Genomic DNA, 17,217 nt, shown 5'->3' with positions numbered 1-17,217 from the left:
TACAAGGAAGGCATTGAACAAGTGCGCCGCAGTCTCCATTGTCGCAAAGCGAAAGTTTGATATCCTGAGATAATGTAGACTTCTAGGACTCTGCATTCTTCCTAAACGGGAAGACCACAGGAAAGACGGAAGAGGTGGAGAATGAGATCAAAATGAAAAGACCTTGCAGCAAGAGAATGTAAGGTTAGATTGATCTTCGACAAGAGAAATGAACCAGGTACCTTTGTCGTTGTCAGAGCTGCCACCTGGGCAACAAACGTACCTCAGCAAGAGCCCGCGGACGATAGCAACTCTTAGACCTACACTTCGAAGTATCGTCACACAAGTTTGTCAGGGCGATCGCGGAATGCTGATTACTTAATGTGTAACTTGTGGAGAGAACAAGTCACCCACTCCAGCGCTCCCCATGGTCCCCACAACCCGCCAAGCTGGACATGCGACCTGGAAACGGGAACGTGGCTCTTGGCTGACTCAGGATACGATGTTGGATCAACGTCCCCTCCAAAACGAACAAAAAATGCTGACAACGCAATGGCAAAACGCGGCTTAAGCCTCGGTTACGGGACAGAAACACAAAAAGCAAAAGACACGCCATTCTGCTTGCCTGTCAAACCAGGAAGACGGGTCAGATTCCCATTCGGCATGCTGTGTGACGGTCACGTCGGCGTGCGATGCCCCACGATGGATCGCGTTGGCCGTGTTCAGACGTGCAGAGGGCACATTTTGATTTTCATCGAGTGGGTTCAGTGTGGAACAGGAGAGTTCCAGACACGCAGGCAGCCGAATACCCGCGCAGAGGACGGTCCGCCCCTTTGAGGATGTTGGAACGGCGCTAGTCCGTTGTGGTTTTGAACGCTCGTGGAATATGTTGCGGTGGGTCTCTTAGGGACTCCTCGCTATTTATCCAGGTGGCCATGGGGAACGGCCGTTGAACCAAGCGAGTGGGGGTCGCACCAAGTTACCTCGGGTTCAAGTGGCTGAAGTGGTTGAAGTGAGGTGGAAAAGGGCCGGAGAGGCAGCAATCACAAACATGTCGAGAGAGAAAGGCCGAAACGAGGCGTCTTGGGTAAGCATTGGAGGTGATGGGGTGGGTCCACTTTCGGAGGTATGGCGCGGAAAGAGCCGCCATCCAGCGTCTGAAACATAGTCGGGATTGCTCCTAGGCCGTCCTGCAGCAGTACGGGCGAGCTGGCGCGCAGGAATGCATCATGACGGAGAAGAAAGCAGGCGAAAGTTGGGCAAGCAGTGCACGAGCCGGCAGAAGGAGCTAGTGATGTTGCACTCGCTGCGGAGGCAGGGCCAGCAGCGTACAGAGGCAGCCCCCTACGGTGGACGAGTGAAACGCGGAGGCACCGGTACAGGTCCGAAGCATCAGGTTGGGGAGCAGATGTCTAGTCATGGTGGCTTCGGACGGCAGCAGGCTTCCTAGCCCGTGGTAGACTGGATGCAGCGGGAATCGATCGTCGCGCCAGGTTGCCGTGTCTCGTGGCTTTCACGTCGTCCATCACGTTGCGGGCGCCGATCGCGTCCGCATGGGGGACTGGCATCCGAACGTCGGGCGTGCACGCTTGACCTGCCCTTGGCCGCCGTGTCGCGGGAAGACATTTAATATCATCCTGTCCGCCCAGCTGGGTCACGGCTGCTGCTGCGAGCATGGGCCTTCATCGCGAACGGTGCAGATCAGGGATTCTTTGCCGACACGTTATTTCTTAGGCCAGTCGCATACCGTCCCGGCTGTTCAGTCGTCTGTTAGTGCTGCATAGTGTCTCGTTTGCGCCCTCCTGCCTGTCCATTGAGATACTTTTTTTGCTTCTTCGTCCCTCGTTCAGTCGCGTCGCCCTCTGCTAGCACCGTACACCACCCACCACCACCACCGCTCTACTGCACCCCTCCCAACCTCCGGTAGCGTCTCCCGCTCGCCTCAGATTCCAATTAGCTGCACGAGTCAGCCCGCTAGGACCTCAGCTAACACGCATGGTAGGCCTTGACTGCTACCTCGCTACTGCTGTATGCTGTAGCCCATCCCTAGCGTGTCGCGACTTCTCCTCTCCATCGCCGCTGCCTCAGCTCCTCCACGACGTCACCCATAGCAGTTTATGGCACCGGCAATCATGTGCTTCGGACGAAAACCCTCTGCCACCGACCCCGAGTCGAGGAAGAATGTCGAGATTGAAAAGAACCTGCGCGCCGACCGGAAGCGGGCTGAGCGCGAGGTGAAGCTGCTGCTACTCGGTATGCATTGAACGGGCCCCGGTGATACAGCGTGACTGAGACAAGAGTGCAGGTGCCGGAGAGAGCGGCAAGTCGACCGTCCTCAAGCAGATGCGCATCATCAACGCAGGCGGATTCCAGAGCCTCGAGCGCAAGACATGGCGGGCCACCATCTTCAACAACCTGGTCTCGGCCTTCCAGACCATCTACGCGGCCATGCAGGAAGACGACATTGACTTCGAGGACGACGACAACATTGTATGTCCCACCCAATGGCTCCTGCCCAAACACCACTAACCGACGACAGCGGTACTCCGAGATGGTCAACTCCGCGCCCGACATTGGCACCGAGGAGCCCATGCCCGAAGAGTTCCACACAGCCTTCAACTCGCTCTGGGCCGACAAGGGCGTCCAGCTCACAATCCTCAAGGGCAACCAGTATGCGCTGCACGACAACCTGAACTAGTACGTTCCCCTCCACCATCTCTACCACTCCCAGGCTAACAATTCAGCTTCTTCCAAAACATCGACCGTCTGTTCCAACGGGACTTCCTGCCCACCGACCAAGACATCCTGCGCACGCGATTACGGACCACCGGTATCTCCGAGACCATCTTCGAGCTCGGCAACCTGACATACAAGATGGTCGACGTGGGTGGTCAGCGCTCAGAGCGTAAGAAGTGGATCCACGTTTTTGACAACGTGCAAGTCGTGCTCTTCCTCGTGGCCATTAGCGGATACGACCACGTGCTAGTAGAAGACCGGAATGGCGTAAGTCGCCTTTTAAGCATACACGCTACATCCACTAACAGCACTAGAACCAAATGCACGAAGCTCTCATGCTATTTGAGTCGATATCCAATTCCAAATACTTCGAAAAGTCGGCGCTTATCCTCTTCCTCAACAAGATCGATCTCTTCACCGACAAGATAGCAAGTGGCATGAGCCCAATCCGGAGGGTCTTCTCCGACTACACCGGCGGGGATCGAGATGTGGAGGCCGGCAAAGAGTTTTTCGCCAACAAATTCCGCAACCTCGTCCGCCAGCCCAAGAAGGAGGTCTACGTCCACTACACCAACGCGACCGACACCAACCTGCTCAAGATCACCATGGCGTCTGTACAAGACATGATCGTCCAGCGCAACCTCAACGCACTGATACTATAGTAATCACGGATGGTCGCGTTGCGATCGTCGCCGTCTTACACACAGCCCACGAGAGCGCTCGCGCGCCCACGCGAAAGCAGGGGTGCACAACGCACACGCGCCCGCGCTGTCGACCCACCTGCCCTAGAAACGGACAGTCCGCCTGGCGGGACCGGAGTAGCAACGGACTTTTAGTGGACGAGAAGAGACGACTTCCACGGCCCTTTTCTATTTTATACCCCCGATACCTCTTTCTCCGCTTCTTCATCATCTTCGCCAGTACATGACGATCTCACGACTTAATCTCCTGGTCTTGATTCTAGTCTTGATCTTGGTCTCTTTTTCTTCTCTCTTGGTTTGTTCTAGTAAGCGGACACACGCATTTTGTAGATTCATAGTGTATTGCAGATCTGAGGAGACGAGCATGTCTTGGAACTCGACTGTGGAAAGATACAGAGGCTGACAAAATCTCCCTCCCTATCTCGGCTTTGGACAATTACCGTTCATTGGGTGTTGTGTACCTAGTACTCCTGCGCAGTCACTCACTGAGAGTGGGCAGGGTCATAGATTGGGGTTGGGCAGTGCCATGTCCAAAGAAACATATTACATGGCATTGGACGTGCAGCGGGGAATGCAGAAGAGGTACATTTTGCTGCTGCAGTGTAATATCAACAAACCATCTTACCCAGCTCCGAGACATTCTTCATCTTGACGTACTCCGGTTCCCGTAGTTTCCGTTTCCCGTGTCGTTGCATATGCAGCCACTTACATAGCCATGTCCAACTTACATCATATTTACCCTGATTTACCCACCGCAAGCGAAGGGAGATATGATCAGGATGGTAAAAAGCCGCAATCCCGCGGGGTTCGTCAACGCCCATGCATCATGCGCCTCTGCGGCGTGGTTGCCTTACAGACCGAACCAGTCGCTCTCGGTCCGTGCCGCTTCAACCCGGCGTGGGACGTTGACTCGCACGCCGCGTCGCAGAGTGGGAGGAGGGTCTATCCCTCCATAGTGAGGGAGTGGCTGAGCTGGTGGCTTGGCTTGGGCTTGTGGCGTCGGTCTGTGGTGGAGAGAGATGGGATGGGTGGATGTGTATGGAAAGGGTGAGATGGATTGTAGTCTACCTAGGTAGTGCAGTGCAGATGTATTGGACATGCGGGGTGGGTGGTCAGGCGCGCACAATGGGATTGTGAGGTCATGCGAAGAGTGTTGGCGGAGTGGGTAGAAGGGTGCTGTTGGTGAGGGCAGTGTAGTTTGTGGAGGGATGTGAAGTGAGGTAGTGCGGATGGGGGAATCCCTTGCTCTGAGGAGGGGACGATGCCTGTGAGAGGGTGATAGTAGGCGCTTGCTAACACCATGTGTTGTCGTAGGTAGAAACTAGGCGGAGGTAAGCATGCTAGGCTGTAAGATATACACATATATGAGCTGGATGGAGTTGATGGCGCAAACAGCGCTCTACTGTGGGCATACTAGTACTCATCATGGATTCTATATTACCTAGGTACAGATAACGACCTCGGGAGTATCAGAGGCGGGCATTGAAGTCACGATGCTTCTACGGATACCAGTAGAACATGGAGTAGTGATGATCTAGACCACTCACCGATATCTCGTCACGAGACTGAGTAACTACCCGTGGACATTCACCGTACTCTCGACCGCTGCACGCTTCTGACATGTGCAATGCTCCCGTGACGGGTGCCGTGCTAGTGCCATCGGGGAAACATCGGCGCGTGGAGCACCTGCAGCAAGTCCTGATAGCCGGCCCTTGAGCCTCATCAACACCATCGTCATACCCAATACCCCTCCACCCAGCTGGCCATGTTCTCGCCCGCTGTTGGCAGAGTCGCCCGATCTGCAAACACCTTCGCTACTGCGCCAGCGACTTCGTATGTCTTCACCCGCTGCGCCCGCTCTGCGCTGAGCACCAGCACGGCGCCGCAACAACCCTTCCGACCCAGCCACCAGCGGCGCTACTCGTCCTCGAAGCCGTCCACACCCCCGAACAGCAAAAAGAAGCCCACGGAAATAGATCAGAATGCGACGGCAGAGCTCCAGGGCGCCGGCAAGAAGTCCAAGGAGACGAAGAAGCTGAAGGAGCCCTCGACGGCTACCACAGGCAACAACGTGCCTTTTGTGCCGCCAACAAACCACCTCCGGGAAGACGGTAAGATGCCGCGGGGATGCACCTTTCCTTCCACATGCTGACGTACTGTAGATGTCAAACTATCTGCCTTCTTCGGCCTCCACCGCCCTATCTCCATCTCGCGCTCCTTCCCCAACGCAACGTCGACCGCCGAATTTGACGCCTTCTTTGACGTAAACCGGGCGAATGACGTCCAAAGAATGGAAGCCACCCAGAACGTTCTCGCTGGCTTCCTGGACCGCATAAACGCCGAGATCGATACACAAGAAGAGCAGCGAGCCGATGCGATACAATCGGAACAGGAGGTATACCACCTCGATGTTGAACCCACACAGCAAAATGTAGAAGACTGGGCCTCTCGCCTTGTTCCCTTCCGAGCACCAGCGGCACCCGAGCCGTACGATGCACTAGCGAGCGCGCCTCAGGCCGAGTCGCACTCCGCTGAAGGCCTCTCCGCCAGCATCAACCAGCGCATAACCGAAGTACCGCTGCCCGCGCAAGAGAGGAAGCCAAGCACATTTCGCCAACACGTTGCGCGACGAAGATACGGCATGTACATGATTAGTGTAAAGAGGCAACGGAAGCTCAAGATGAAGAAGCACAAGTACAAGAAGCTCATGAAGAGGACGAGGCTGTTGCGGAGGAAGCTCGATAGGTTGTAGTGAGTACATAGCGTTGGCGTTATAGACATGCATAGCCAGGTCGAAGAGAATAACTCCATGGACTCGCGGACTGCTGGCCTTGGGACTTCGATGTCGCTTGCGCAGGTGCGAAACCGGTCGCAGTGACCAGGAATAACACCCGCGGCTTAACAGTCGCCTCCCTACGGTCCTTCGTTTGACAGAAGGCATACGAATTTACTCGACTCATCTTTCGAATCTCGCGCATTGTCCTGGTGTTTTGAGCAGCTTGTTTTGATCGCATATGACGCCAGACGGGGCCGCTTCTTCTTTCCAAATACCACCGTCAATAACCACCATTACGTGCATTTCCCTTGCATTGTGTTTCTGCCCGAGCATCTCGCTGTTTCTTCATGCATCGCAAAGAGTCTCTGAGAATTCGAATGGAAGTTCAGGATGCGAACGCATTGATGATCGGCGCTGTCAAGCGACGTTTGTTGACGGCGGCTATACTACGCTCTAGGCGTAGTCCCGCGTCGCAAAGTCACATGAAACCCCACCGCGACTGAGGCCGTCACAACACCCCCAACATCAGGCAGCACGCACGTCAGTCAACTGAGTCGATGCCCCGCACGGAAGCCTTAACAGACGGCTCCTAAGGCGTAGCGAAGTCGCAGCCCGGCAATCATACGTTCCAGCACGCTCAAGAGCGCATGACGCCTTGGCACGAACACCCCTCTGTCATTTTTCCACTGCGTTTTCACGACCCCGCTGTGTTCTGGGCGTCGGATCGAAGGCGGGATACACGTCTTGGGCGCATGGTTGAGACGTCCAAGTGATCCTTCCCCCAGGCATGGCGCTTGGAGGTGAGTCCCTTGGGGGGAGAGTGGCGGGAACGGAGGCACAGATGAATGTGATATATAAGTCTGGTATACCTCGCCCACAGATTGAAGGCCAGCAACTTCGACAACAGCAAAGTCAACAGTAGCATCCAGCAAACTCCCCTTCTTTCGCTTCTTACAGCACTTTTTCCATTCTTTCGCCCAGGTTGGCCTTTATATCAACTTCATCTACCTATTACTTACTTCTTTCATTGCAAGAGCTAGTCTCTCGTTTTCCTCCACTTTTAACGTTTAACGCATTACTACTATTATCGTTCTTTCGATTCCAAATCACAACCACAACAAGTCAGCAAACATGGTTTCCAAGACTTTCATCATCGCGGCTATGATTGCCTACGTCCAGGCCCGTTTCGGTCAGGAGCAAGTCCCCATCGACGCTATCAGTCAAGTTCAGGGTGGCGATGGTGGTGCCGCTGCTACCATTGCCGGTGCGGCCATCTCTGACCTTCTCGGTGGAGCAAACTCTTGCGATAAGGTATGTGCTTCTCCACTTGTTTACCCTACCTCCACATCCCCGGGTCTCAGGCTAACAAACACACCAGCTCGTCCGTGCTGATCAGATCTTCACCGAACTCGGTGGCGGTGCTGATGCCCTTGCTGCTGCCATTGGTATGGTGACTGCGGAGAAGAACACCAACCCCTTCGCTGGCGGCAACGCACAGAACGTCTGTGGCGATGCTTCGCTTCCGGCTACTGCTGAGCTCCGTGGTATTACTCCTCTCATCGACCCTGATGTTGATGTCAACGGTGATGCTGCTGCCCTTAGCGCTAGCAGTGCTGCTTCCCCTCTGGCTGCTGATGGTCTGAGTGTTTTTGATCTCATGGACCAAGCTGGTCTCGGTGATCTCGTTGTTAGCCAGGCTTCTGCCGGTGGTGCCGGTGGTGCCGCCGGTGCTGCTGCTGCCGGCGGTGCTGCTCAGGGTGGCAACCAGGCTGCTGCTGGTAACGGCAATGCCAACGCTGGTAACAACGCCAATGCCGGTAACAATGCCAATGCTGGTAACAACGCCAACGCTGGTAACGATGCCGCTGCTGGTAACGGAGCTGCCAATGCTGGTAACGCGAACAACAACGCTGGTAACGCTACTGCTGATGCTGGTGCCGATGCCGCTGCTGGTAACGACAACGCGAACAACCAGAACAACAACGCCAATGCTGGTAACAACAACGATGCTGCGGCTGGTAACAACAACGCTGGCAATGCCAACAACAACCAGAACCAGAACAACAATGCCAACGCTGGCAACGACAACGCAGCTGACAATGCTGGCAATGCCAACAACAACGCTGGAAACAACGCGAACAACCAGCAAGATGCCGCCGCCGGTAACGACAACGCCAATGCCGGCAACCAGAACAACAACAACGCCAACGCAGGTAACAACGCGAACAACCAGCAAGACGCCGCCGCCGGAAACAACAACGCCAACAACAATGCCGGAGCCGATGCCGGTGCCGATGCCGGAGCCGACGCAGGCAACGCAGCAGCAGGCGGTGCCGGCGGTGCCGAAGATTTCGGTCTCTGCACCCCCACCATCACCTTCCAAGGCGGCGAGAACGGACGCCCCGCCGACGAATTCACCTTCCAGATCGCCGACCCGCTCGCGCGCGGCGGCCAAGGCGAAGCCCTAAACCCAGACATCATCACCAACGCGCTCTGCAACCAGCTGACCAACGTGTGCGAAGCCAACGACGCTGCTGTGGCTACCTGCGAGAGCGCTGCTGCGGCTGTTCAGGGCGGAGACAGGAACAAGGCGCTTGCGGATCAGTTTAACAGCCTTGTTGGGTTCGCTGGTGCGGTTACCAACCCGGATGGTGGTGCGGAGGATGTGGGTGCTGCGGCGAAGGCGAGGAGCATGCGTCGTGGTCTTAGGTTGTAGGAAGGTGGTTGTGAGATAGAAGATGAGAGGAGTATGAGTATGAGAAGAGAAGATGGGAGTGGTGCTCTAAACGAAATCTAGATGCGAGGGAGGGGTGAACGGTACGCATTTTTTTGCTGGATGTCTACTGTTGTTAGAAGTTGGCTCGACTTTTCCTTTTTTCTTTTTATACTGTATTCTTATACCACTGCATTTGCGTTTACGACGAAGTAGATTGATATCGACGAACAAATCTGTTACGATGATTATTGTTTCTCTGTTGTTGGCTTGTGAGGTTACAAATTATGTCTTCTCTGGGTCCTCCTGAACATCCTTTTACCTTGTATCAATCGGCTGTTTGTTGGATACTTGCAGCTTTTCTTGAATGGCTTCATTCGGTTGCTGGTACCGAGGCTCTCCTCAACATCGTGGTGGAGGCGAAGAAGAGAAGGCGCATATGACCCAGACTGGGGCCTGGCCTTGGTTCGAGCTGGTCATCGAAGACGTACTTTGGTGACCTTGGTGGAGGCAAAAGTTGAGGGAAGCTGAAGTCTGCATTCCGAAAGACCTCGCCGATGTTCATACGTCCTTCGCTGTGTTGCTGGTAGCGAGCGTCTCCTCGATACTTGGGTGGAGGCAAAGGTTGAAGGGTGCTAAAACCTGCAATTTGAGATACCCTGTTAATGTTCATGTTTTACCTCGCCGTCCTGGTGGCTCTAGACTCGGATTCCAGTAAGATACCTTGTCTTGAGTGGCCTCGTTGTGGTTGCTGGTAGCGAACCTCTCCTCGTTACTTGGGTGGAGGCAAAGCTTGAGGGATCACGAGGTCTGTATTTGAGATACACTGTCAATATTCCTGTTTCCGTTCGCCGACTTGATAGTTCTAGACTCTTATTCCAGTGGGAGAGGCGTTGATTCGAGACGGTCGATATCTCGGCTCTAGATTTGCCTCCTTTGCCTGCGCAGTATCTTGCAGTGAGAGGCGTTATCTGGACGCCGACCATGTTGTGGTTCTGGACTTGTTTTCTTGTTTCCGCAGTATCTGGGTGCTGAAGGGTAGACCCACCGGGTACGCTAAGCGCTCTTTGCGCCATGTACGTACACTCACGTTGGCAGCTGATTCATGGAGCCATCCGGACAACAGCGCAAGCGGAGATTTCCATGCGACGTCGTGTGCCATAATCGTGGTAGGAGGCACCTCGAGATGCAATCTAGAGGAGGCTGTGTAGAGATTTGCATTCGCATGCAGAATGCTCCTACTGCAGTGGATCAGGAGTCTTTGGAAATGTCTCGAGATGTAATCGATGTGTGTGTTCAGTGGTAGCGAAAGGAGCTGCACACTGAGTGTGTTTCGTGGCACCACTTACTCCACGGGAGAGATTATCGGTATCTGTGTTTCTCCTCGGTCGACGGGACCTAACCCACACCCTCACTTCGGTAGACACGCGACAGCTCCAGGAACGGCGAGGTAGTGGCCCAGAACTGAGGGAAAAGCAAGCGGTACCGTTCCCTACATTGTGCCATGTGGGTTCGATCGAGGCTCCGAGTTCCGTTACTCCGCCTCGAAAAAGCAAGCAAAGGAACGTGGCCAGACAACGTCACGAGAAAATCTCCGGAGTCTGGAGTTGTCGCAGCTTGCAAGGTACATGCAAGTCCTACGATACGACTTCTGTTTGCGGACTTGGACGCAAAACCCGACCGAGCGTCTTCACCACACGGGCTGTGCTTAATCTAATGCAGACAGGATGGATACATCCTGTTCCGAGAATCCTCCCCGGCATCCCCGCCCTGCTCCGCCTTTACAATTGTATGCGCTGCTGGCTGTTGGTACGCGATATGCGGTAGATAGCGATGTCACACGCCCATTGGCCATGGGTAGGATGAGGTTACTTGGTGTAGCTGATCTGCAAGTCCGTTGCGATCTGCGCTGCATCTGTCTTCCGCGGAGCTGGTGGAGGTGGACGCTCGACTTACCTATGAAGGCGAAGTGGCTTGCGGAGAGACCCTGAGCTAGAAGGTATGGAAGAAAGGAAGGAGTGTGTGTGGGGATGGTGAGTCTCGCCAGGACCAGGGGAACCATGTGCGCGCTTGGAGTCGGTGAAGTGGCATGAGCTGTTTTGGACAGCGAGACGAGTGTCGTGAGCTGGTTATGATAGCGAGGCAGCTTTGCCGTTCCGAGCAAGCGGCGCACAGCGATCATGTGTCGGACGATCATTGGGAATTGCAGGAGGCCAAGGCAGAGCTATGAGCGTCGGTAGTCCACGTGTGAAGGTGCTAGAGTCAGTAAATCCCGCTGTCGTTCATTGCTTTTGAGGCGGAATCAGGCGGCAGCCACAGACGCATTGTCATGGCACACAACCCTCCTCACGTCGCATTCGCTTCGATGTGGCGCAACGAGTGCAATGCCGGAGTCGAATGCCTGGCAAAGTGGCTTCGTACGAACTCTAAACGCGAACTTGAGCCGTCGACACCGGATGGGTAGCGCCCGCCCATGGAGTGAAGCTACTGGGACGTTCGTGCCTGCTAGGCCCGATCTGGGCAAGGGGTGTCATCCAAGATGAGGATCAGGTACGACTGCATTGACTCGACCCACCAAACACGTTTGAGGGCTGGCAGAGTGAGGTGGTTGATGGTGAAGAGCAGCGGCGGAGAGAAGGGCCGCGGTGGCTGGCTCCCCAGCTAGGCGTGGCAAAACGGCTGCGCCACGGTGATCACAAAAGCTTGAGTGCCCAACAGATGGACTGTTTGGGTGACAGTGTAAGAGATGCGTTCACTCGACATGACATGGCGGCCGGCCATGCAAGTAGTGCAGTGCTCAGACAGCATTACGCAAAACACTAGGTCCGCATTGGCTTAGGCGCCAAAGTGGGTCCCGATGAAAATCGCGTGCGTCTCGACATGCATTCCTTCCACACAGACAACAAAGCCTGTTAGCCTCATTGCGCACGAGCGTCGTCTAGCATGGCACATTATTAAGAGAAACATTTAGCACAGGGCGAGAAGCCAAGGGACGCTGAGAAAAAACTTTGAGACGTGCTTGCTGAGAAAAGGATCACCATCGGTCCTTTACTCGGTCCCATTCCCCCGCCATCCGATTCGCACCGCTGCAACAGGCCCTGATGACGACGTAGGTGCTAATCGCGAGTGTGGTTCTTCAGTTCATGGCGAAGTTCTCCCTTACACCTTCTTATATGCCTTTTTTCGCCGATTGAGACGCGGAATACTATAGTAGTCTATGCTTGCCGCTCGCCAACTCCCTGTGGATACCTACTAGATGAATCAGGCCAGCATGACCACTCCGCGACGGAAGGCATGTGTCGAGTGCCGACAGCAAAAGGTACTTCCCCACCTCAATGCATCGCGACAACGTCCGCAATGGCGAAGATGGTTTACTGATCATTTCTTTGGCAGATCCGATGTGATGTCGAGCAGCACAAGGTACCGCATGACCCATGCGGCCGCTGCAAGAAGATGGGCCTCGAATGCCGCATTCTTCCCACGTCAACCAGGAACCTGCGCCAAACAAAGGCAGAGATGCGACGCGAATTGGAAGAGTTGCGATGGAATATGAGGCAGGGGCAGAATCCTGGCGATGCAAACTACCCGCAATCGACAGCATCACCGACCGTCGACATGCAAAACTACGCTCCGCTTGAACACGCTTCGGGCACATATTCTGATCCCTCCGGAAGGACAGATGCATCAGATTCCATGTCACCAGCTTTCGACTCGCGGCCGCCGACGCGAAAAGGTTCCGATCATCATGGCACGGTACCGCGTGTGATTGACGGCTACCTGCTCGATTCAAAGAGAATTGACGATTGCTTCACCATGTACGTTGACTCAGGATGTCGTTCTTATCTATGCTAACATGACTGCAGTTACTTCACCCAATACCATCCACTGTTTCCTATCTTGGACCCTTCAATAGGGCCGAATGACTATTATGACCAATCGCCGTTCTTGTTTTGGACTATCGTGGTCACGGGATCGCGGCGGTACTCTGAACACGAAGTCCTAGAGAGGACGAGCCAGCCCATCACCCAGCTCGCGTTCTCTTCAATGGCGCTACGCACCTCACAAGTTCCGATCATCCAAGGTCTACTAATTCTGTGCACATGGCGACTACCCACCAACTCAATGTACAAAGATACGACACACCTCATGTGTGGATCGGCAGTGCATCTAGCAACACAGATTGGTCTGCACATAGCAGGTGTTGGCCAGGATTTTGCTAGGACACCGCTTGAGAAGGACCAGTCGCTCAAGGTGCAACGCGCCAGGCTCTGGCTGTGTTGCGTCATCGTTTCAATAAGGTGAGGTCACCAAAAGAAGTAACACTGTGACATACGCTAACCGTATCTAGAACGAGCTGTGTTGAAGGTATACCACCTCTTGCTGAGTCTTTCTTCGATGGCGATGAACAAGACCGTGAAGACATGGTTCCATACCTCCCGTCTGACCTGCAGTTCCTCCACAAAGTCTACATCATCCTCATGCGTGCCATGGTTGCCATGGGCAAGACCAACTTACAATCCATTCATTGTGATGTCCGTGTATTACGATCATTGATTGGCATATTCGACTCGCAACTCCTCAGCTTGGCCCCATCTTCTCCAAGTGAACTCGGCAAGTCTGACCCGGCTCTTTCGAAACTTCAACTAACGAAATAGATACCCTGCAACTCAGCTGTGCACGTATCCACGTAATGGCGTTCCATTTCTTCGCCCACCCCACGAACCCTGGACCCGATGCCGAGGGTCTTTCACGATTCTACTCCCTTTGCATCTCAGTTATCCAGTCCGCTTCGACAATGCAGACGACACAAAAGATCTTCCTACCCTCCGTCTCGCAATCGTTCATTGACCGAACTATTACTCTGGCTGGATTTACCATTCTTAGACTCGTTCGAAGTCCGCTTGCTCAACATCTGGATGTACTTGCGGGCGAGCGAGCTTTCTCACAGGCGTATGATTTCCTTAAGAACGTCTCTTTACAGCCAGGAGATATCCATTTCCGAACTGCGCACATCATGAAGGATTTGTGGGGTAGCGACAAGGTGTTCCGTAAGAAGGATGGCCGTGTGGAATCGCTATATCTGAGACTGAGGACGCGATTGAGCATGAGCATTAGTTACGACATGTTCTGGTACTGGCGAGAAGAATTCAGCAACATGAAGAATCCGTACGGCGACGAAGTAACTCTTTCGCACGAGAACGTCCAGCAGAACCCACCTCGTAAGCATCTTACGTCAAGTCTGACGGGCTCTCAACTAACAAACATGTCAGAATACCCATCCCAACAACAACAACACCCACAGCAGCACCAGCAGCAACTTCCGGATCCTTCTATGAGACAGCAACAACAACTCCCAGTGACCAAATTCGACCCCAGCTTGGTGAATCCTCAGATGCAACAGGACCCGTCAGTAATGAGCTTCGATGCCTGGGAAGGTCCAGACTATGGAGTGCCGCCAATGCTTGATCAATTTCCTGATTACGACTGGGCGGCCGGATTTGAGTTCTCGAATGCAGAAATGCCCAATGTGCCGGTTGGTCCTATGAATCCTATGATGACAGCACCAGGGCCTGGAGGCGCACCGAACATGGGATACACCTACGGTTAGGTGTTGTTGGGTATGCGTGAAGGAATGAACCGGACGCGGCGGAAGAGTAATAATAGCGGTTTCTCGCCTGGTGCGGGAGTTGAAGCGTTCAGATACCGTATACCTACTCAGATACGCAATGCCATGGAATATACTTTACCCCGATCGTCCATTGCAGACGCCACATATGGTCTACGAAGACCTCCCAAACGTAGACATCTGGATTCGGGATCGCGATCGCGGGATCGGTAACACCGCTAGACGATAGTCCAGGAACGGATCGCGGTGGCGCAAATTTTTCGATCGCTTCGACGCACGCTGCATCTTCCTGGGAACAGGCGCGACGCCAAAGAGCTGGGGTGGTGTGCTGGTCTGACCGAACGAACTCCGAACGCGATGGAGATGGATTACCAAGGCGTACATGATGATAAAAGGTCTTCTTTCCAGTGGGGACAGTCCGACAGGTACAAGACGAACCTTGCAGCAAAAAGCAAAACGTGGGTGCGCTCACCTGTAGTGCCTTGATCGCGCAGCCTGACCCTGATGGGCCACTAGCGGCGCCTTGTGCACCACAATCCAAAGGCGTGTACCCAGGTGGAGGAGGAAAGAGGAACCGACACAAAACACCAAAGCAACCGCCATGCCGGCCGCCAGCTCACTTTAAATCCCAGTCTACCCCTCTCACCAACCCCCCATGCGCTCGCTCGCCTACCCAGGAGACTTCGGCATCGGCCAGCATACCCAACGGGGCATTCCATCCTTCCAATCCTCTCTCATACGATATCGCCTCCCGCCTCCAACGCGCCGACCATGGACATCGGCGAAACTGAATTTCGCAGTCTTGTCTGACCAGTGAGGAGGGACAAGCATGGCGCTCCTACCGGTCAAACTGCCGGCGAACATCGGCACCACACTACGTCAGCAGCAGGAACAAGGGCTTTGTTGCGGGGGTGGTCACCACCACGGCTGCGGCTTTTCGCTTGGTGTTTTGCGCGTCGTCTCGAGGGGTGTGGATATGACGTTTGTGGGTTGTGCACTTTTCACTATTTTGCATGTTATAGGGTTGGTTGAATGTTCATCCGAGAAAGTGTTTTCGCCTTTCGCCATCGTAAAAAAGAAGATCTTTGATCAAAACAGATGGCTACGGAGTACTTGGCCGAGAAAGACGGGGGAGGAGGGCACACCCGGGTATGCCTATCTGCGGCGTAGCCTCGTTCTCAACTGAAAAGAAGTGGTGTGGTTACTATCTTATTACCCTTTCATGCTTATTTCGAGGTTAGCTATTAGATTTTCTATATAAAGGTTGTAGGAGTTAGGTCCGGTTGGTTGGCAATGATTAGATACTGTTCCCAAATCCGCGGTCGCTTTTCGGGTTGACAGCATCCTAGTTCGCAGGACGGGTACGTAAGGCCATCGCTTCCGCATCTGGTCGACTATTCGTGGGTAGCCCAGCCTTACTTGTTGCGGCCCGCCACAGTGTATGCGCAAGACGCCGAGTCTCAGCGGGCTAAAGTCAGGCTGTCGGGTGTACCTTCTTGCTCGTTTTGATGCCTGACGAGGACACTATACCCCTTGAATTGATTGAATTTGCTGCTTTTGGTATTAAGAAAGAGTTGGCTGCGCATACACAGTAAAGAGTCGGGTTATCGTCGTTATCGGCATCATCAAAGCGAAAGAAGAGAAGGCAATATGGGATCCAGCAAAGCAGGCCAAACAGAAAGGAAGATGACGGCCGTCGAGAAACTGCGAAGCATGCTGGCGGATCCAAACAAGTTCCTTTCTTGTCCCGGAGTATACGATGGCTTCACAGCGCGGATAGCTCTCCAAGAAGGTGTAGACTGTCTATACATGGTACGTCTCCCCCATCTCCCCATCTCCATAACCACCAACATCGCCCTCACGATATCAAACTACACCAAACCAACCCAACTAACACATGTCCAGACAGGCGCAGGAACAACAATGTCCCGCCTCGGCGCCGCCGACATGGGCATAGCCACCTTCACAGACATGCTCACCAACGCCAGCATGCTCGCCTCGCTCTCGCCGTCGACCCCCCTAATCGCCGACGCAGACACCGGCTACGGCGGGCCCGTCATGGTCGGCCGCACAGTAACCTCGTACATCCGCGCGGGCGTCGCCGGCCTGCACCTCGAAGACCAAATCGTGAGTAAGCGGTGCGGGCACCTCAACGGCAAGCAACTCGTCGACATCGAGGAGTTTGAAGCGCGGATCCGGGCTGCGAGATTAGCGCGGGAGGCAAGTGGCAGCGATATCGTCATCATCGCTCGAACGGACGCGTTGCAAGGATTCGGGTACGAAGAAGCACTGCGCCGTCTCCGTGCGGCAGTCGCTCAGGGCGCAGACATGGCGTTCCTAGAAGGCGTGACAACCGCCTCAGACGCGCAGCGCATATGCTCGGATCTATCTCCCACACCTTGTCTCTTCAACAGCGTCCCCGGCGGCGTATCCCCTGATTTCTCAGTCGAAGAGTGCAAGGCCATGGGGTATAAACTTGCTATTTTCCCGCTGTTGGCCTGCGAGGTTGTGTATCCCGCGGTTAGGAGGGCGGTGCAGCAGATGAAGGCGGGGCATGTGGAGAGTGTGGAGGGGGATGGGAAGAGGTATGGCCCGAGGGAGTTGTTTCAGGTTTGTGGGCTGGATGAGTTGATTGAGTTTGATGTTAAGGCTGGGGGGTTGGGGTATAAGAATGGGGCGTGAGGGG

The 17,217-nt window shown here is 54.4% G+C and overlaps 5 protein-coding genes across 5 annotated transcripts; all 5 read left to right on the top strand.

The window, feature by feature from the left end:
* Nucleotides 1-2,111: 2,111 nt before the first annotated feature.
* On the top strand, nt 2,112-3,377 carry J4E92_001370 (uncharacterized protein; the record flags this gene model as incomplete). Its single annotated transcript, XM_051492782.1, has 5 exons — nt 2,112-2,232; nt 2,285-2,469; nt 2,519-2,676; nt 2,724-2,982; nt 3,030-3,377. 5 exons carry the CDS (start codon nt 2,112-2,114, stop codon nt 3,375-3,377), a joined length of 1,071 nt encoding a protein of 356 aa, XP_051358294.1.
* A 1,804-nt stretch (nt 3,378-5,181) lies between these two features.
* J4E92_001369 (uncharacterized protein) lies at nt 5,182-6,168 on the top strand (the record flags this gene model as incomplete). The annotated part of the gene is made up of 2 exons (XM_051492781.1): nt 5,182-5,527; nt 5,579-6,168. The coding sequence occupies 2 exons, from the start codon at nt 5,182-5,184 to the stop codon at nt 6,166-6,168; spliced, it is 936 nt and encodes a 311-aa protein (XP_051358293.1).
* A 1,261-nt stretch (nt 6,169-7,429) lies between these two features.
* On the top strand, nt 7,430-8,908 carry J4E92_001368 (uncharacterized protein; the record flags this gene model as incomplete). The annotated part of the gene is made up of 2 exons (XM_051492780.1): nt 7,430-7,435; nt 7,571-8,908. 2 exons carry the CDS (start codon nt 7,430-7,432, stop codon nt 8,906-8,908), a joined length of 1,344 nt encoding a protein of 447 aa, XP_051358292.1.
* A 4,687-nt stretch (nt 8,909-13,595) lies between these two features.
* J4E92_001367 (uncharacterized protein) lies at nt 13,596-14,513 on the top strand (the record flags this gene model as incomplete). Its single annotated transcript, XM_051492779.1, has 1 exon — nt 13,596-14,513. One exon carries the CDS (start codon nt 13,596-13,598, stop codon nt 14,511-14,513), a length of 918 nt encoding a protein of 305 aa, XP_051358291.1.
* A 1,668-nt stretch (nt 14,514-16,181) lies between these two features.
* J4E92_001366 (uncharacterized protein) lies at nt 16,182-17,213 on the top strand (the record flags this gene model as incomplete). Its single annotated transcript, XM_051492778.1, has 2 exons — nt 16,182-16,343; nt 16,437-17,213. 2 exons carry the CDS (start codon nt 16,182-16,184, stop codon nt 17,211-17,213), a joined length of 939 nt encoding a protein of 312 aa, XP_051358290.1.
* Nucleotides 17,214-17,217: the final 4 nt, after the last annotated feature.

The sequence above is a fragment of the Alternaria infectoria genome (genome assembly GCF_024043175.1).
Source record: "Alternaria infectoria strain BMP 0036 chromosome Unknown scaffold_1, whole genome shotgun sequence".
NCBI lineage: Eukaryota > Fungi > Ascomycota > Dothideomycetes > Pleosporales > Pleosporaceae > Alternaria > Alternaria infectoria.
Note: the sequence above shows the minus strand (reverse complement) of the source record. Positions and strands in the feature narration are given on the sequence as shown.